The sequence below is a fragment of the Cervus elaphus genome, chromosome 3 (genome assembly GCF_910594005.1).
Source record: "Cervus elaphus chromosome 3, mCerEla1.1, whole genome shotgun sequence".
NCBI lineage: Eukaryota > Metazoa > Chordata > Mammalia > Artiodactyla > Cervidae > Cervus > Cervus elaphus.
Window position 1 is genome coordinate 31,350,477 of NC_057817.1, and position 21,532 is coordinate 31,372,008.

A 21,532-nucleotide genomic window follows, 5' to 3' on the forward strand; every position below is an offset into this window, starting at 1 on the left:
AATCCATAGATGGTTGTTAAATTAGTGCTTCTCTGGGGAGGGTGAAGGCTGGGACCTCCTAGCCCGCCATCTTGCTAACATCACTCCTTAATTATATTTTTAAAAGATTGCTCTGAGAATCTCAAAATAACCTGAAATAAAAACCTTGCTATGAAATCAAACCCCTAGCATTAACTTTTATCACAGTGATAATTTCTGTGCAAGGTATTGCCTTGAGCCAAAGTTGAGTTTCTCTCTACAATTCATGGAATCTCTGGATCTAGTTAGATGAGCGGTGTTTGTTGGTAGCCAAGAGAAAGAGAAAGCCTTACCTCTGGCTACTGTGAACACTTACTTGAGTTCCTTTCCAAGTTGCTTTGCTCTGGGTTGATTTCAGAATGAGCACTGGGAGCCCCCATGCACAATGCTGCTGTACACAAAGAGTGAAAGAAGAAGAATTTTAAGAAATTATTCTCCCTTATCCTGAGGCCAAATTACTGTCAACAGATGTCCAGATGTGGTCCACATTTTGTCACTTTACATTATTAGTGTTAAATTTCCATCATAAGTGTTAACTTTCAATGTGATTTTCTATTTCTTCCCCACAGCAGTATTCTCACTGTTGACTTCACAAGCTAAACAGTTTTATCACTTACTGGATCTGAATATGCCACATACCAGTGTACCACTAACTGAGAATTCAGGTAAGTGGGTATTGTTCCTCAGGTGGGCTGGGAAACTCAGCTATTTAGTCGAATGGACAAACGAATGGACAAAAGGATAGGTTTCTGAGTCTTCAGAAATGGTGAACTAAGTGAACTAGTGTTGAACTAGAATGTCAAAGGCCAGGATGGGTCTCAAGATTAAGTCCAGAGTACTGAGTAGTTATATTGAGACTCAGCACTTCTATATATTGACCCCCATATATAGAATATCAAAGGGATATATGCACAAGTCTTATTTAAAGTGTGAGAAGAGACTTTAACTAACCATGTGGAACCTTAAAACTTGCCAAAATGACTTAGATACATGTGGCGACTATATATATATTTTTGGATATATGGGTTTTAGGATGAGAATGGTGTATCTATCCAGAGCATTGTTCTGTTACTGGGAAACAGTTTCTCGTGACTCACTGTAGTCATAGCATTGCCTACAAAAACCCACCTAAAATATCACTGGACATGATAATCTAGGCTACTGGTTTTTAAAAATTTTTCTGTAATTGTATTAACATATTTTAAAATTAAATGATAAATGATGCCACTAAGTAAAATGAGAGATTTAAAACAAGAAAAATCCAAAGCAATATAATTTCATATTCAGTCTCTAAATTTCCTTCTTATGACATTGTCCTCTTACCTTCTGATGGTTTCTTACACTTCACTTTCACCTATAGTTCATGACTGAACACTTAATTTCATTATTATCATGTCTTTATAATTTCTTATGTGCCTATGGGCATGCTCACAGACATTCACACGTGTAACCAATGAATTCATTTATACTTTATTGAAAACAAATGGAAGCAATCGAATGGAAATTCCCTTAACTTCCTCCACTTGTGACCTTCCCTCCTAGATATAGAACAGACAAAGTGCCCCTGCTTCTACCTAAGTCCTTTTCACCTAGATTTAATACTCTATTTCTCAAGTAATTCACTCTTGAAATTTTTCTTCATTCTCCTCTAATGTCAGGGGACTTTCCTTTTCAAACGTATCACTATGAGCCATATAAAAGTACTCTGGCTCAAAAAAAGATTTTAATAAAAAAATAGTAATGTGGCTGATTTAGAACACTTCTTGTATGATAATGACCAGGAAGTGAGCTTTTAAGTATCTGAATATGGATTGTGGGACAGTAATGAAGAAAACATTTATGCAGAGTAAGATCTAGGTGCTGGGGTAACTGAGAAGCATTAAAGGACTTTTGATATGGATATTCTTTTTTTGTTTTCCAGAAAGAACACTTCTCTATATGATAATGAAAAACCATAGTGCTATCAATGAGTTCGTTCTTCTTGGACTATCTGTTGACCCAAATATTCAGGCTGTACTCTTTGTGCTGTTCCTTCTGATTTACCTCCTCACTCTGATGGGAAATTTATTGATGCTGCTGATGATTAGGGCTGATTTTCACCCCCACACACCCATGTACTTCTTCTTGAGACAGCTCTCCTTTCTGGATCTCTGCCATTCATCCGTCACAGTCCCCAAGATGCTGGAAAATCTACTTTCTGAAAGTAAAACCATCTTCATAGAGAGCTGCCTGGCTCAGGCCTTCCTTGTGTTTACCACCGGGGGCACTGAGGCCTGTCTGCTGGCTGTGATGGCCTATGACCGCTACGTAGCCATCAGCTCCCCTCTGCTTTACAGCCAGGTGATGAACAGCCAGCTCTGTGTTGGGCTGGTGTGGGGCTCCTGGGGCCTGGCCTTTGTGGATGCTCTCATCAACATCCTCCTGGCTGTCGATTTAGACTATTGTGAGGACCAAACTATTCCCCACTTCAGCTGCGAGCTGTCTTCCCTCTTCCCTCTGTCTTGCTCTGATACCTCCACCAATTTCACACTCCTGCTCTGCTCTTCATTCTTACATTTCTTTGGAACCTTCGTCTTCATCTTCTTCTCTTATACCTGTATTGTCTCCACCATCTTGAGCATTAGCTCCACCTCAGGCAGAAGTAAAGCCTTCTCTACCTGCTCCTCCCACCTCACTACTGTGATTTTGTTTTATGGCTCAGGTTTCCTCAGCTATCTGTTGCCAGCCTCAGGTTCTGCCCTGGAGATGATCGTCTCCTTGCAATACAGCGTGATCACTCCCATGCTGAATCCTTTCATCTATAGCCTGCAGAACAAGGAGGTGAAGGCAGCTATGGGAAGAGTGTTTAGAAAATACTTTCATTCTCTTTTGTAGTATACACAAAATGATTATGAAAGAGAAGTTGAACTACTGTGCTACATGATCAAACAATGGACTTTAAGGAGAGTTTCTTGATTGTCCAGGCTGCCAGATGTTACAGGGAACATAGAGCAATTATTTCCTTGGAAATGCTTCCAAAAAGGATAGAAGACTCTTGGGATGATTCAGGTTTAGTCTTATTTGGCAAAGGAGAAATGAATCAGATAATTCTCTTTTTTACAGGATCATTTTGTTAAAATGTTGATTTATTATTCATATTATGTGAACATTTGTTGCTTGTGTTATTCCTCCTTCACACGTCTTTGAATAATGACACTCCAAATCCCTCGGAAAACTGATTTTCTCAAATTTATACATCCATAGAGTGAGGTGATCCTATAACCCAGGATAGACCAACCATTCTGTCCTTTTCTTCTGACAGTGCATTCAGGCAAGGAGTGAAACAAAAACCCAAGTGTTATTACTTAGAATCTTTCCATAGAAAATTCAAATATTGAGCAGGAACAAACAACAACAACACACCCATTATTCAGAAGAAAATCTGACTGTAGTGCCTAAAGAGACTGTGAAACCCTGTTCCCCTGGCACTTGTCCTTCCTGAGGTCATGTTTTTAATAGATATGGTAATAGTAGCCAATTTGTTACATCTCTTAACTCATGCCACAAAGTTCACTGAGCACCTGGGATAGACAGACTGGCCCCTCGAAGATGATCTCACAATCCCTGGAACTTGTAAATGCGTTATGTGGCAAAAAGGACTGGATGGATGAATAAGGTTATAGACCTTAAAAGAGCTTGGGTATCATAGATTATCCAAGTGAACTCAATCTAATCACATAAATCCTTGAACACAGAGAAACTTGTAGGCAGTTATGATGAAGCAGGAAGGAAAGGTCTTTTAAAGGTAATATCACAAAGACTCAAACCACCATTGCTGGCATGGGTCTGTGAGCCAGAGACTGGGTGGTTCCTAAAAGCTGAAAACAACTCCCAGCCAAAACCAGGAAAGAAATAGAAACTTCAGTCCATGGAATTCATGAACTGAATTCTGCCAACAACCTGGTGTCCCTTCCAATCCTCCAGGTAAGGCCTGCTGACTTGATTTGGCCTTATGTGACCCACATCAAAAAATCAGTTGAGCCCACCCATATTTCTGACCTAAAAAAGCTTATCAGAAAATATATTTGTGTCATTTGAGTTTGTGGTCATGTGTTTTATGGCAGCAATAGAAAACTATTAATAATATTCTTGTTCAGTGGAGCTTCCCCAGTGGCTCAGCAGTAAAGAATCAGCCTGCAATGAAGGATAAACAGGAGACATGGGTTCTATCCCTGGGTCAGGAAGATTTCCTGGAGGAGGAAATGGCAATCCACTCAAGTATCCTTGCTGGGAAAATCCCATGGACAGAGGCCTGGCAGGACACAGTCCATAGGGTTGCAGAGAGTCAGATACCTAACTTTTATTATCTGTTATCTAACTTTTATTATCATACTTAAGGAGATGCATTTATTGTTAACTGTCCTTTACTGGTAAGGAAATGAGACTCAGGATGTTTATATACTGTCCAGAAATTCAGAGCAAGGAAATGGTGGAGCTGGAATTTTAACCCATGCAGTTTGAGTCGAGTCCACACACTCAATCACTGAAGTGCTGCTTCCACTAAGTCTGTGAGGCTCACAAGTACTTTCTGTAATTATATTTTCTGTTGAATTAGTTGCTTACAAACAAAGAATGGTAGTTGATACAGGTATCAAAAGTGAGGTTCAAACAACAGAAATTTGGGTGAAATGCAACAGATAAATGGTGAAAGTATTTAGAATTAGGTATTTGGTTAAGATTTTGGAAAGGACAGTAATTGCTATGCTTCCTCTTCTATTTTGTGAACTGTCCTTTTTTCCAAAAATGTATTTTTCTCCCTTTAATTAAGCTATCTTCAGTCAGTTTCTGTTTCTTTCAAAGAAAACTGATTGGTTTTAAAATTAGAACTGGGAGATTGATTTGTAGACAACAACTCTCAGGGAAATGAGGATATTTAGTATTTATGATTGTGCTAAGACAGGTACAATGAAGTCAGTCATCTGTCCATCATTACTACTCATGATATATAATTGCCACTCTTATTTTAAGACCCATTGTTTGAGACCATGGACACTGTACTAAGCCCTGGAGTAAGGGAAATTTTCTAACATTGAGCTAGTACAAGAGAAAGAGGAATGCCAAGGCCACAAGGACTTCTATTGTTAAGACAATTATTTCATTTCTTGATTTTTAAATTTTTATACAGTTATAAAGGTTACTTTCCATTTATAGTTATCACAAAATGTTGGATATATCCCCTGTTTTATACAATATATCCTTGAGCCTATCTTACACACCTAATAGTTTGTACCTTTCACTCCCCAACCCTTATGTTGCTCTTCCTCCACCCTAGTAACCACTAGATTTTTCTCTATGTCTCTGAGTCTGCTTCTTTTTTGTTATGTTCAGTACTTTGTTGTATTTTTTATACCCCACATATACGTGATCTCATACAGTATTTCTCTTTTTCTGAGTTATTTCATTTAGTATTATGCCTTCCAAGTGAATTCATGTTGCTACAAATGGCAAAATTTTGTTCTTTTCATGGCTAAGTGGTATTCCATTATATGTATATGTGTATGTGTGTATATATATATGTATATATATTCATACACACACACACACACACACATCTTCTATATCCATTCATCTGTTGATGGACTCAAGTTATTTCCATGTCTTGGCATTTGTAAATAATGCTGCTCTGAACATTGGGGTGCATGTATCTTGTTAAATTCGTGTTTTAGGGGTTTTTTGACTATATACTCAGGAGTGGAATTGCTGAGTCATACAGTAGATTTGTTAGTTTTTTGGAGAAATCTCCATACTCTTTCTCATGGTGGCTAAACTAATTCGCATTTCTAAAAACAGTGTACAGGGTCTCCCTTTTCTTCACATCCTCCCTAAGGTTTTTTATTTGTAGATTTTTTGATGATAGCCATCCTGACAGGTGTGAGGTAATATCTCTTCATGGTTTTGATTTGCACTTCTCTAATAATTAGTGTCAGACTTTATTTTGGGGGGGCTCCAAAATCACTGCAGATGGTGACTGCAGTCATGAAATTAAAAGACGCTTACTCCTTGGAAGGAAAGTTATGACCAACCTAGATAGCATATTAAAAAGCAGAGACATTACTTTGCCAACAAAGGTCCGTCTAGTCAAGGCTATGGCTTGTCCAGTGGTCATGTATGGATGTGAGAGTTGGACTGTGAAGAAAGCTGAGCGCCGAAAAATTGATGCTTTTGAACTGTGGTATTGGAGAAGACTCTTGAGAGTCCCTTGGACTGCAAGGAGACCCAACCAGTCCATCTTAAAGGAGATCAGTCCTGGGTGTTCATTGGAAGGACTGATGCTGAAGCTGAAACTCCAATGTTTTGGTCACCTGATGCAAAAAACTGACTCATTTGAAAAGACCCTGATGCTGGGAGGGATCGGGGGCAGGAGGAGAAGGGGACGACAGAGGATGAGATGGCTGGATGGCATCACCAACTCAATGGACATGAATTTGAGTAAACTCTGGGAGTTGGTGATGGACAGGGAGGCCTGGCGTGCTGTGATTCATGGGGTCGCAAAGAGTCGGACACAACTGAGCGACTGCACTGAACTGAACTGAATAATTAGTGATGTTGGACATCTTTTCATGTGCCTGTTGGCCATCTACATTTCCTCTTTGAAAAATGTCTAGCTTATCTGTACATTTTTAAAATCAAGTTGTTGGGAGAAAATATTTGCAAATGTTATGACTGACAAGGGATTAGTATCCAACATATATAAACACCTTGTACAACTCAACATCAAAAAATATTTCTTGATTTTTTTATCTTCAGGTACAGAATGAAGTTCAGGGACTTTCTTTCCCTATGCCGAACAAATACATAACCTTTTTTAAATTTATTTTTTAAAAATTTTTTCTTTCTTTTTTTTTTTCATTTATTTTTATTAGTTGGAGGCTAATTACGTTACAATATTGTAGTGGTTTTTGTCATACATTGACATGAATCAGCCATGGATTTACATGTATTCCCCATCCCGATCCCCGCTCCCACCTCCCTCTCTACCCAATCCCTCTGGGTCTTCCCAGTGCATGACCTTTATAGATGTAGAACAGAGACTATTCAAAACTAACTTCAGAGACTGATTCAGTGACTTCACTACCACAGCAGGTTGCTTATGGGAGAAATGGATGTTGACCTGAGAATTATATCATCTCAACATCATGGAATAGCAGAATAATGTCATGATGAAGAATTTGAAGGACCTGGAGAATCATGAACCTCCTACCTCTCTAAAACCAGCATGTTTTCTCTTGCCCCAGCATACTGTGACCCCCAAATGGAAGAAAATTAGTTACCCCTCATATTACCCTTCCATGTTTCTCTGTTGAGATCTAGGATTCAAAACCAACATGGCTTGAAAGATGAGATCAGAATCAGGAAAGGAAAGAATTACATGTTGAAAAAAATAAATAGATGAATTTTTATCTCTAATAATCTAGAGAATATTTCTGAGAAATTTTTTTTTTCTTAACCAAGGAGAGCCAATTTAATTTCTGTGTAGTAGTGTTTTTTGAACCATTTTTATGTGTCTATGTTCTTTTATTCAGACATCATTTTACACAAACACTTGAATGGTATCACATCATATTACAATCTATTTCCTGGGGATTTTTTGGCTTGCCATCTTTTCCACATCTTCTCCTGCTTATTCTCCTACTCAAGATAATCCATGTTAACCACAGAGTGTATCTTTCTTAGCTTTCTCTGGGTTTATACATTCACATTCAAACTTATGTACACATATGCATATACATATGGTAAATAGTAGTTTTCCATCTCTGTTTAAAAACTGTATATATTATACACTTCTGTTTGCTTTTCATTCATGAATAATTTATATAAAACGTACTCCACCTCAAATGGCCAGCTCTAATTCATTATTTTTGTGTGTATCAGCATAAAATTCTCTTATAAATGTGCCATAGTTTCTCAAACCATTCCCTTACATTTAGGCTCTCTTTGCTTCCATTTTTTAACCAGTACAAAAATGCTACAGTAAACATTTTTGAGTACGTACTGTGAAATTTACATGTTTTTATTTCTTTGGCATTTCTTTCTGATTCCCAGAAGTAGCATTGTAAAGTGTTTGTATTTTTCTAATTTTAATTGATGTCACCAAATTGTTTTCTGGATATGCACTAACACTTCACAACTCTACCAGCCAAGAGTGTCCATGGCACTGAGCCTGCAATGTTATAGTTTACTACATAGTGCTATTTCATTTTTATTTCAGTTTGCATCCCTCTGCCACTAGGCAATGTTAACATCTTTTCACACATTTTCACATATTAGATTGTTCTTTGCATTTGATCTTTTGTAAAGGTCATGTCCTCAGCCAATTTTTTCTTTCAGCTTGTTTTTGTGGCCTTTAATCAGTTTTATAGCATTTCACATTTCATGTATATTGACATTCATATTCTATGTAGTAGGTGTTTTTTCTGTTTTTTGTTGTTGTTGTTGTCTTTATTTATGGTACCTTTTGCCATGTAAAAGTTTTAGTTTTTACATGTTCATACGTAATTTATTTTCTTCAAACAGTAAATCTCTTTAGCCATTAAGATAAAGGTCTATTTCACCTTTGAATTTAAAAATAGTTCTGTAGATATGCTTTCTTACACTTAGTTTTAAGTTTAATTTTTTTACATTTGTATATATAATCATTGGAATTCATGTTTGTACTTGGTGTGAAATAGGTGTCTAACTATATTAGGGTATGATGGATAACAACTATGACAGCAACATTAATAAATAAGATATTTTCTAACTAAACTAAAATAGCAATTGAGTCACACATTAAACCTGAGGTAAGTTTGTGGTTTTTAAATTTTTTAGCCAGTGTTCTATTTATCTTTTTATTAAATTGTTAGTATTTGGCAAAATAAGGCTCCTTCAGCAACATTACCCCACAACCACTATTATTCTTTCTCATTATTTTATTCAACCTAAAAACATCCTATTTTGGAATCCATCAATTGCTATGTTCCTTTTGCTTTTGGTTTATTCAGAAATTTTGCATCACTATTTATAATTGATATTATTCTATAGCCTTACTTTCTGGTTATCATTTTGCATTTTATGGTAATCATATGTCCTGTGTGTGATAGAAATTGCTTGTTGTCACCAAATGCTTGTTGTGTTTTTTTTTTTTGCCTCATCACAGAATTATTACACTTCTTTATCCAGGCTTTCGTATATACAGAATAATTCTTTAGCAAGTCTTTCTTGCAGCTATGTATAACAATGTGAGGTGCCACAAAAAAAAATTACAGGCCAATATCACTGATGAACATGATGCAAAAATCCTTAACAAAATTCTAGCAAACAGAATCCAACAACATATTAAAAAAATCATACACCATGACCAAGTGGGCTTTATCCCAGGAATGCAAGGATTCTTTAATATCTGCAAATCAATCAATGTAATACACCACATTAACAAATTGAAAGATAAAAACCATATGATTATCTCAATAGATGCAGAGAAAGCCTTTGACAAAATTCAACACTCATTTATGATTAAAACTCTCCAGAAAGCAGGAATAGAAGGAACATACCTCAACATAATAAAAGCTATATATGACAAACCCACAGCAAGCATCACCCTCAGTGGTGAAAAATTGAAAGCATTTCCCCTGAAATCAGGAACAAGACAAAGGTGCCCACTCTCACCACTACTATTCAACATAGTGTTGGAAGTTCTGGCCACAGCAATCAGAGCAGAAAAAGAAGTAAAAGGAATCCAGATAGGAAAAGAAGAAGTGAAACTCTCGCTGTTTGCAGATGACATGATCCTCTACATAGAAAACCCTAAAGACTCTACCAGAAAATTACTAGAGCTAATCAATGAATATAGTAAAGTTGCAGGATATAAAATTAACACACAAAAATCCCTTGCATTCCTATACACTAACAATGAAAAAACAGAAAGAGAAATTAAGGAAACAATACCATTCACCATTGCAACAAAAAGAATAAAATACTTAGGAGTATATCTACCTAAAGAAACAAAAGACCTATACATAGAAAACTATAAAACACTGATGAAAGAAATCAAAAAGGACACAAACAGATGGAGAAACATACCGTGTTCATGGATTGGAAGAATCAATATTGTCAAAATGGCTATTCTACCCAAAGCAATCTGTAGATTCAATGCAATCCCTATCAAGCTACCAATGGTATTTTTCACAGAACTAGAACAAATAATTTCACAATTTGTATGGAAATACAAAAAACCTCGAATAGCCAAAGTAATCTTGAGAAAGAAGAATGGAACTGGAGGAATCAACCTGCCTGACTTCAGACTCTACTACAAAGCCACAGTCATCAAGACAGTATGGTACTGGCACAAAGACAGAAATATAGATCAATGGAACAGAATAGAAAGCCCAGAGATAAATCCACGAACCTACGGACACCTTATCTTTGACAAAGGAGGCAAGGATATACAATGGAAAAAAGACAACCTCTTTAACAAGTGGTGCTGGGAAAACTGGTCAACCACTTGTAAAAGAATGAAACTAGAACACTTTCTAACACCATACACAAAAATAAACTCAAAATGGATTAAAGATCTAAATGTAAGACCAGAAACTATAAAACTCCTAGAGGAGAACATAGGCAAAACACTCTCCGACATAAACCACAGCAAGATCCTCTATGACCCACCTCCCAGAATATTGGAAATAAAAGCAAAAATAAACAAATGGGACCTAATGAAACTTAAAAGCTTTTGCACAACAAAGGAAACTATAAGTAAGGTGAAAAGACAGCCCTCAGATTGGGAGAAAATAATAGCAAATGAAGAAACAGACAAAGGATTAATCTCAAAAATATACAAGCAACTCCTGCAGCTCAATTCCAGAAAAATAAATGACCCAATCAAAAAATGGGCCAAAGAACTAAACAGACATTGCTCCAAAGAAGACATACAGATGGCTAACAAACACATGAAAAGATGCTCAACATCACTCATTATCAGAGAAATGCAAATCAAAACCACAGTGAGGTACCATTACACGCCAGTCAGGATGGCTGCTATCCAAAAGTCTACAAGCAGTAAATGCTGGAGAGGGTGTGGAGAAAAGGGAACCCTCTTACACTGTTGGTGGGAATGCAAGCTAGTACAGCCACTATGGAAAACAGTGTGGAGATTTCTTAAAAAACTGGAAATAGAACTGCCATATGACCCAGCAATCCCACTTCTGGGCATACACACTGAGGAAACCAGATCTGAAAGAGACACGTGCACCCCAATGTTCATCGCAGCACTGTTTATAATAGCCAGGACATGGAAGCAACCTAGATGCCCATCAGCAGATGAATAGTTAAGGAAGCTGTGGTACATATACACCATGGAATATTACTCAGCCATTAAAAAGAATTCATTTGAACCAGTTCTAATGAGATGGATGAAACTGGAGCCCCTTATACAGAGTGAAGTAAGCCAGAAAGATAAAGAACATTACAGCATACTAACACATATATATGGAATTTAGAAAGAAGGTAATGATAACCCTATATGCAAAACAAAAAAAGAGACACAGAAGTACAGAACAGACTTTTGAACTCTGTGGGAGAAGGTGAGGGTGGGATGTTTCGAAAGAACAGCATGTATGTTATCTATGGTGAAACAGATCACCAGCCCAGGTGGGATGCATGAGACAAGTGCTTGGGCCTGGTGCACTGGGAAGACCCAGAGGAATCGGGTGGAGAGGGAGGTGGGAGGGGGGATCGGGATGGGGAATACGTGTAACTCTATGACTGATTCATATCAATGTATGACAAAACCCACTGAAATGTTGTGAAGTAATTAGCCTCCAACTAATAAAAAAAAATTTAAAAAAAAGAAAAAGAAATCAGACCAATAAGGTATACTGTGAAAGTTTCAAGGAGCCATCCTTCAAAGAGTGCTGTTTGTTTCTTGCCGTTTTCCACATCTTGCATCTTTCTCCTTATTGTGGCTAGACTGCGTTTATAATGCAGGAGCTGGAATACCCATGTTGTCCCATGACTTTGGGAATGGAGGTCTTTCATATAAGGGCAAATACAAACTGCTTGGAAGCTAAAGATTTGAGGCAATAAAGTCATCATACCCACCCTGAACTGCTACCTCTGGACTTTTATATGACTAAAATAAAATTCTGTATTGTTTAAGCTGTTATCATTTCAGCCTCAGATACTTGTGAATAAATTTTATCCTAAGGAATATAGAATTTGACTCCAGAAAGTGGAGTGCTCCATGTAACAAAACTTAAGTGTCATAGGTTTGGCACAAGCAGTCAAGCAACAGGCAGTAAAGATTTAGAGACTGCAGAGTAGAAAGTACAGCACCCTAGTTAAGCTATAGTAAATTATCTGATCAAAGTTTCACCCATGACAGCTTGAAAGGCAGCCCACATGCCACCTGATGACGTAACATTAGAGGAAAAGATAGTAAAAATATAAGATATTGGTGGATGCTGACTGCCCATTTCTGAAAAGCCCTGTGAGAAATGAGTTCTGGCCAAAACTCCTGCCTCCAAGCAGATGTGAAAGGAAATATAGTTTATCAAGTTAGTTTCTGCCTATAGTTCATCTATATTAATTGAGAGTTCTATAATTTAGAGTCTTGCAGGAGTGGAATGTTGTAGCTGAAACTGATACAGCGATAAGCATTGGTTTTGATGCAAAAGCCATAATAGGAGATAAGACTAAATTCCTTCCAAACAAAAAGACAAAGACCTATTGGCAAAGCAAGGTTTGAGTGTTATTTTCTCATGTAAGCCCATTGATTAAGATATCTCCAAGGTAGCCCAACTAATAAAAGTGCAAGGAGATGATGCAGAGCATGCTTGCTAAATAAAATTAAGATAACAGGGTCTTCAGACTTAAAAATCAAGCCTATTGAAGATTTAGAGCTATGATTACCTATGTACCCAGGGACTAGCATGCCTTACAAAAACCAGTGTTAGATCAATCTCTAAAGAAAATTCCAGGTGTTGAAGCAACAGGTACCAATAAAAAGCAGGTAGTGAAAGCTACACAGCTGCTCAGGAGGACATTCTCTCCAGTGCGCATCTCACATGTGGCTGTTCAGGATAATGGACAGGGAATATTCCTGAGGGCAGAGCCAGAGCTGGAGGTGGTGGATTCAGGAGATCCTACTGAAGAGGAGAACGAGGGCCATCATGCGTGCTACAAGCAACTTACGTCACTGCCAAGCCAGCAGTCTTCACAGCTTCTGAGCAGTTTTGAAAACCGTGACTGCTGCTATTTGTTGGAGAAATCCATACTGTTTTCCTGTGGAATATCTACATTCTAGATTTAGCCAATTTGATTTATTGTTGTCATTTACCTTGTCCCGTCCCATACTTTGTCTTAAGACTTCAGTCCTTTCTTAAAATCTTCATAAGTGGATTTGTGAACTTCATGTTGCATTCTATCAAGGGAAAAATGATGTTGGCTATTCTACTTATTTTGATGACAGGCTTGATCAGTTGGTTCAGGTGATTATAATCATATCTCTTAATTGTAAGTCTTCTTTTACTTAGATATTTACTTATATATTTATATACTTATGACCACTCCCTGAGCAGTTATTTTATTAGAAGTTCCAAAATGGTAATTTTCTAATTTTATTACTTTTCTGCATTTATTAGCTGGACTTCATCTGAAAAAAAAGTAAGTTCTCGTATCCATTGGGGTTTCTTTGACTACCCTGAGATGTAATTCATAGCAGAAGTCATGACAACTACTTTATTTCTTTCCTTTTAATTATAAACTTTCAGTGCAACCTCCATTGCTGTCCAATGGGCTTCTTCTTTCTATCCTTTTATCAGTTCATTAATTGAATGATTGTGCATTGTCATTAAATCATGTATTTTAGTATATTCAATCTGTCTTAATTTCAGTCATTACTTTTCATTAGAAAACTCAATTCTTGGATAGTGGGCTGGTTGATGTGACCTTCTGATGACATAATAGGCTTTGATGCCTTTTTTACATTCTGGCACAAAGAAATCCCAGATTTATTATGTGTACTCCCTGTCCTGAACCTGTAATTAGTTATTTTTCTAAGGAATCCTGATTCTTTTTATCATATTTGGAAACCAAACTCAGAATACCATAAGTGATTACTACTACTGTTCTTTACTTGTAGGCTTTTTCAATGGACAGAGCCTTTTAAAGCCAAAAAAAAAAAAAAAGTTCATAAATATTTCAAACCCAAATTCAAGATTGCAGAAACTCTAATTTTATATTGTCTCACTTTGCTCTTGTGCTGAAATATGTATTCCTAACAATATTAGCATGATATTTATTTCATCTTTCAAACATAAATCTAATAGTTTAAAAAAGCAGTACCAGTATTATTACTAAAAGAAGACTACTGAATGAAATCTCTCTCACTGAGGCAGCCCGGTCAAAATCCCATAGTCTAAGGTCAGTTGAAAGAATTCTTTTCTATTGTGGTCATATCACTACTTTGATATACAGCAAGGATCATGTGTTTTAGATTGTTTTTAACTTCAGGATTTTTAATCTTTTATTTTGTAAAACTCAGAAGTTTTACTCAGAAATCAATACTATATAACAAAGTACATTCAATGCGTATCACTCTCATCTCTGTTTCCTCCACCCTGGTTGTTTTCTCCATCTTCCTATATATAATTAGTTTTATTTGATACTTCTAATGTTTTTTGAAAGTTAAACAAATGATGTGTATTGTATGCACATGGGTGTGTGCTTGCTACTCAGAAGTTAGCACACTATTTAGACCACCCTGCGTTTTGCTTTGACTTAACAATATATATATATATATGAGGAGAGATCTTCCCAGAAACTGGGAAGATTTCCATAAGAATCAGAATTGTGCTGGCCCTATTAACTACAATGGGGTTCCCTTGTGGCTCAGCTGGTAAAGAATCTGCCCGCAACGTGGGAGACCTGGGTTCAATCCACAGTGTATATATACTGGATATCACTGCACAGTAATGCACAGAGATCTTTCCCATTCCTTTCTGCAGCTTAAAAGTACTCCATCCTGTGAGTGTCCAATCTCTACTCATGGGTATTTGTGCTATTATGAATGATGTCACATTGAATACTTTTACACAGATGTACATAGTCCATAGGTAAATACCTTGAACATTTCTTCCCACTTTACTAAAGTGACATGGAGACATTTATCCAGGTAATCATATGCAGTAAATTATGAAAACCTCTTGACATCTATTTAATATTAGTCCTTTAGATAACAATAATTCTGTGGCATCAGAAATTATCATTGCTGTTCTTGTATTTCATAGTGAAATGAAAGTCACTCAGTCGTGTCCGACTCTTTGTGATCCCATGGACTATACTGTCCATGGAATTCTCCAGGCCAGAATACTGGAGTGGGTAGCCTTTCCCTTCTCCAGGGGATCTTCCCAACCCAGGGATCAAACCCAGGTCTCCCGCATTGCAGGCAGATTCTTTACCAGCTGAGCCACAAGGGAACCCCATTGTATTTAATAGGGCCAGCACAATTTTGATTCTTATGGATATCTTCCCAGTTTCTGGGTGCAATTTGACCAGGTATCTTTAACAACTGGAAACTTCTCCCCTACTGGTTCCCCAGTCTATGAGGTTGGGTAAGAATAGGAGCTGTCACAGGAGCTTATTGAAGCTTATGTTTTGCTTATACACTATACCACAATCATCTATTTCTTGCACAATAAGATACTAATTTTAAAAAAGTTACCTCACTTGATTAATATTAATGCTGATTAACATTAAATCCAATTGACTTTCTCATACACATGAGAAGATAATCTGGAGATTAGCTGTGAGTCTAGTTTCAGATCGCAAGTTAATTCTCTGGGTCCACATGGCCTCTATGTCCCTGAGGGAAATTCTGGCTTTCTTCACGGGTTCCAAATTCCCTTCTCCCACCACGCCTCTCTTCAGTTCCCAGCAGACTAGCAGGAAAGCTCATCTAGGAATTCAAGTTGATTGCTTCAGTCCACAAGTTGCAAAGATCACACATGAGAAAATCCCATATGACTTTTTAAAAGTTCAAGCTTCTTAGCAAGTGAGTCTAGACTTTTGCTTTTAGCTCAATAATCCGTATTCCTACGAATGTACATTATTGAGTCAGGAACCCAGAGGTTCCTTAGTTCAACCTAAACCAACTGCTCTTTTGATTGGCTGACATCAGAATCCTTTGTTCAGGTAATGCTATCAGCAACATATTTATAGTCATTGAGGAAAAGGTGTGAACTAATGATCTTGTACTTACTTACTACCCAGATCAAGCTTGAGACACTATGAGAGAAATTAATACAACCTGTCAAAAACTCGAAATTTTCAAGATATTTTTCCTGTCTTTTCTTCAAAACCAGGATAGGCTAAGAGCACAAGTAAGATTCTGAACACTTTCTCTACCAGTGATGTGCTTTTTGAAGATTGTGCTAATGTATTTCTTTTTTCTCTCCCTTTCACTCAGCAGCCTAAAAAGAAAACTATGTCTACTCCCAGAGTTGGGAAGTTACAGTACATCTTTTCCTAAAGAATATCACTTGTTCCCTGATCTCTTCACCTATTGACTCAAAGCTCCAGGATAATTTCCACCAGGAGAAGCCAAGAGCATGAAAACGTTCTACTGAATCCTCTGATGCTCTTTCCCCTCCTAACCTACTCTTTAAGGTACTTCCCTCTTCCCTTCACTCCCTTCCTATCTTCTTGCTTCGTAAGAGACTTAGCTTCCCTTTGAAGCCTCTCAGCTCCTCACTGCTCTCCTGTCTAAACACTGTTCCAGGTCTATGGACAGATCTTCTGCAAACAACTTCATATTATCTCTTCCCTAAGATGCTTTGATCTCCCCCTCTTCAGTATCCTTCTTCCTCTTTCTGGTATGCATCAATAATTACAGTATGTCAGAAATCTTGTTTCCAGTTCTTTATGTATAAACTAATTCGATCCTTCCAAATGTAAGATATATATTACTTCCCCCAAGTTTGCTCAATTCACATGTGAAAAACTTATGATTTAAAATACCAAGCAGTATCACAAAAGTTAAACAGATAGTAAATGACACAACTGGGTTATACCAGATGTGTCTGTCTCTAAACTGCAGGATGTTGGCAACATTCCAGTCCACTTAGTGAACTTCAGGTATAAAGTCTATGTTTTATCTTGAAGAAGCTGAGAGCAACCCAGATAAGGATATGGTAGAATATTAGGAGCACATTTCCCATTCTTCATGCCTTCAACTGTCTCTTTATCAACTGTAGTCTTATGAGTTTTGGGGAGCTGCTTTATCTGCAATTCAAATAACCTTCAGATGGTCCAGCCCTGAGACCAGTGGGGCAAGATCAAGGCAAAGTCTAAGTATAATTATAAAATAGGTTATGCCTATCTCTAATACCTGCTTAGCTCTGGTTTTAGGTGTTTTCCTTCATATCAGGTGCCTCTTCATAAACCTAGGACTTTAAGCTCTTTATGGATCAGGCTTATCTTCCCACATCGATAATACACTGAACCACTCTCTCCTTTTGCTCCTTACTCATTCATATACTTATTAATGTTCTCTGATAATATCTCCTGATCAACATGAGATAAAGTCATGTTTCATTCTGTAATGATCAGCCCTTAGCTGTTTTTCCTTTGGATAGGATCCAGTGAACTATATCTGGCCGCAAAACTGCTATGTCATGCTTTCCAAAGTGTTGACATCTTATGTTTAGAAACAACAGAAGAAAGAAATCACTAACAGTGACACTTTAAAGATCAGCCACGATAATATGGTTTGTTTTTATTATTTTACATATTTATGTTGAGAGTATCTACAAATCTTCTTCTAAAAAGAAATCTGATGTTCTACTTCTGCAGAAGTCAAGCCCCCTGGACAGAAACTCTTCTTCCTGTCTCGTGTGTGCAAATACACTATGTGTGTATACACTATTGTACACTATGTGTATACACTATTGTACACTATGTGTCTCATGTGTGCAAATACACTATGCAAGCTTAGCCCGTCTTTCGCCTTGTTGTAGGGGTAAACTTTTCTCCATAATTCATAGAATCTTTTGGAGCCAATAAGTAAGGATATATGTGGAGGTTTGAGATATAAAAGGGTTTTTTCTTTGTATTGCCCTGAAATCGTGTCAGAGAGGCACAGCGGTCCCAACCCATCCACACTCTTAATAATGTGAGCTTTTTACCAGACATAAAGGATTTCATATTTCAGTCCTATACTAGCTGCTTTGCCTGTATCCTCTGGACATAGTGTAATGATCTGCACACCACGAGCCCAAGTGGACACTGTGACTAGATCTAAATTAATGAGCATAATATAAAAATTTCAACCATTATTTTTATAATATATTTCTCAAATAACCAGAAATAAATAAGCATATATTGGAAGAATAATATACATAATTCATCATTCCTTATTGCCAGCATATTTCAGTACAAATATTAATTTTCAGTAGAAAATTGAACTTCCGCATTGTGCTCTAATATAGGATTCTCAACACCAACTATACAAGTTGAGTAATTTTCCCCAGGTGTGAATAATTTGTCACTGGATCTCAAATTGATTGAGATTGATGCCACCACCTGGTGCTACTGGTTATTTAGACAGGTAATTGAACATAGTGACCGAGTGCTTGGTTAGCAGTCAAGGGAAGAGAAACCCTAATTCCCTCAATCAGCTGAATATAATTGTCTTGAGTTAGAAGGAAAGGCCAGCGTGGGCTAGACTTGGACAGCATTACAGAATAGTTACCCAGAGTCTGAGGTTACAAGTCAGGGATGTCAGAACAAAGCAGAACCATGGGCAGGTCTTGGAGTGTGACATGAGGCTGGGTTGGCATGTAGACTTTCCATGCTGGCTGAGACATTGACAATGCAGAGCCTGGTTATAAAACTATTAAAAGGAGTTTAAGCTGGGCACAGACTATCCAACCAGGTATTACTCTGTTGCAGGAAACAGCTTCTCTTTTCAAATATATAGCCATTTCTTCCAACAGTCAACTGGGTTTATAATTCATCTGGTTACCTTAAACGGAAATGTTTTTTCCAGTAAATTTGATTTAAATATAAAAGTAATCATTAAAGAAAATGGAGTAGAATTAAAAAAATAAAACAAAAAATAATAAAGCAGGAAAACAGTCCTTACCCGCTAGCTCAGCACCCTAGACTTTGTCCTCTACTGTGCCAGAGACTGAACCTTTTACCTCATCTTAGCTACCGACTCTCACAATAACACCCATCACTTTTCATCAGAAGTACTTATACCTACAAAATCTGAATTTCAAGCATCCCTCTAATAATTGTCTCCAAATCTTACAATTTGTTTACTCTAGTGTTCCAACGTAAGCAGTTTTTCGATCCCAAGCCAATGACTTTACAGCTTTTGCCCTAGCCATACTCCTTGGCTTGGCCCCCCTTTTAATCCCCTACACAGCCTTGCTTCTGTGATTCATTCACTTGCTAGCATGCTTCTTCCTTACATCTTTTTGTCTTTATCATACATATGGCTGTACAAACAAAACAAAACTCCATTTAAAACCAAATATGTATCTGCTCCACACATGGTGCTTAAGCAGCTAAATATTACTGAGACAACCACATGCTTGTTCAGATTGGTCCCAGCATCTCAAATGGGAAAATACATCACCAGTTAACCCCACTGTATTTCCTTCATAAATTAGTCTCGGGTATTTGGTGTACCTGAGTTTTGTGTTCTTGGTTCATCTAAATCTTTCACTACCACCTCACTAAAAACACACAACACACATGCATAGATAGACAGGCAAATTCTATTCATGATCTCATCTCATAATTCTACAAAACTTTGCAACAGTCAGAAAGTCTCTCATTTCATCCATAAAATCCTCCAAGCTAGCTCCCTCGGTGCCCACTCACTCTACCTTCCCTCCTGTTTACAAATGATAAAGTGCCTGTCTTCCTAATTATGGAGAAAACTCTACCTGTCCTGCCTGGATCTCATTCCTTTTCCCTTTTTAAATGACTACCATTTTGCTGTTTATGTCTTGCTCTGCTGCATCAAAAATTCCCTCTCTATTCCCATTGACTATACAAAATGTTCTTTATATTAATACCCATCTTAAAGAAACTTCAAGAGATGTAAGACAAGGGTCCACACATTTACCTAGGGATTTGATCGAGGGATGGTGGATTGCCATCCAGCAGTATCAAAGTTATCATGATGATTGGCAAGTTAGCTTAGGAATATGTGATCATGGTTTCCAGTACAATTGTGAAATGATGTAAATGAACAAGAGGGCTAAGGCAGTGTGGTAACTGGGAGGCACAAAGGGAGTTTTAATGTCTTTCTTTCTTGGATTCTTAGGGTAAATCTTATCGCTGTGGGAAACCACAGCATATTCAGTGAGTTTATCCTCCTCGGTTTTTCTGCTGACCCTCAGACCCAGATTCTCCTCTTCACATTGTTTCTGGTGATTTACCTCCTGACCTTGATGGGGAACCTGGTGATGCTGCTGGTTATCAGAGTTGATCCCCACCTCCACACACCCATGTACTTCTTTTTGGGACAGCTCTCCTTTCTGGATCTCTGCCATTCATCCGTCACAGTCCCCAAGATGCTGGAAAATCTACTTTCTGAAAGTAAAACCATCTTTGTAGAGAGCTGCCTGGCTCAGGCCTTCCTTGTGTTTACCACCGGGGGCACTGAGGCCTGTCTGCTGGCTGTGATGGCCTATGACCGCTACGTAGCCATCAGCTCCCCTCTGCTTTACGGCCAGGTGATGAACAGCCAGCTCTGTGTTGGGCTGGTGTGGGGCTCCTGGGGCCTGGCCTTTGTGGATGCTCTCATCAACATCCTCCTGGCTGTCGATTTAGACTATTGTGAGGACCAAACTATTCCCCACTTCAGCTGTGAGCTGTCCTCCCTCTTCCCTCTGTCTTGCTCTGATACCTCCACCAATTTCACGCTCCTGCTCTGCTCTTCATTCTTACATTTCTTTGGAACCTTCGTCTTCATCTTCTTCTCTTATACCTGTATTGTCTCCACCATCTTGAGCATCAGCTCCACCTCAGGCAGAAGTAAAGCCTTCTCTACCTGCTCCTCCCACCTCACTACTGTGATTTTGTTTTATGGCTCAGGTTTCCTCAGCTATCTGTTGCCAGCCTCAGGTTCTGCCCTGGAGATGATCGTCTCCTTGCAATACAGCGTGATCACTCCCATGCTGAATCCTCTCATTTATAGCCTGCAGAACAAGGAGGTGAAGGCAGCTGTGAGAAGAATGTTAAGAAGATATGGTAGCTTTTTCATATAGAGAACCAGAGAAACAGGACCATGGAGAAGCTAAACTATTCTTTAACAAGATATATAATTGGAAATTAAGGGTGTTTTTTCAGTATACTGCAGTTCAGTTACTCAGTTGTGTCTCTTTGCAACCCCATGGACTGCAGCACGCCAGGCTTCCCTGTCCATCACCAACTCCCAGAGCTTGCTCAAACTAATGTCCACTGAGTTGGTGATGCCATCCAA

General features: G+C 37.9%; 2 protein-coding genes across 2 annotated transcripts; both read left to right on the forward strand.

The window, feature by feature from the left end:
* Positions 1–596: 596 nt before the first annotated feature.
* On the forward strand, positions 597–2,892 carry LOC122678666 (olfactory receptor 8S1-like). The gene is made up of 2 exons (XM_043879074.1): positions 597–683; positions 1,940–2,892. Exons 1-2 carry the CDS (start codon positions 647–649, stop codon positions 2,890–2,892), a joined length of 990 nt encoding a protein of 329 aa, XP_043735009.1. The 5' UTR covers positions 597–646.
* Positions 2,893–18,602: 15,710 nt separating this feature from the next.
* On the forward strand, positions 18,603–21,317 carry LOC122678682 (olfactory receptor 8S1-like). The gene is made up of 2 exons (XM_043879075.1): positions 18,603–18,637; positions 20,372–21,317. Exons 1-2 carry the CDS (start codon positions 18,603–18,605, stop codon positions 21,315–21,317), a joined length of 981 nt encoding a protein of 326 aa, XP_043735010.1.
* The last annotated feature ends 215 nt before the right edge of the window (positions 21,318–21,532 follow it).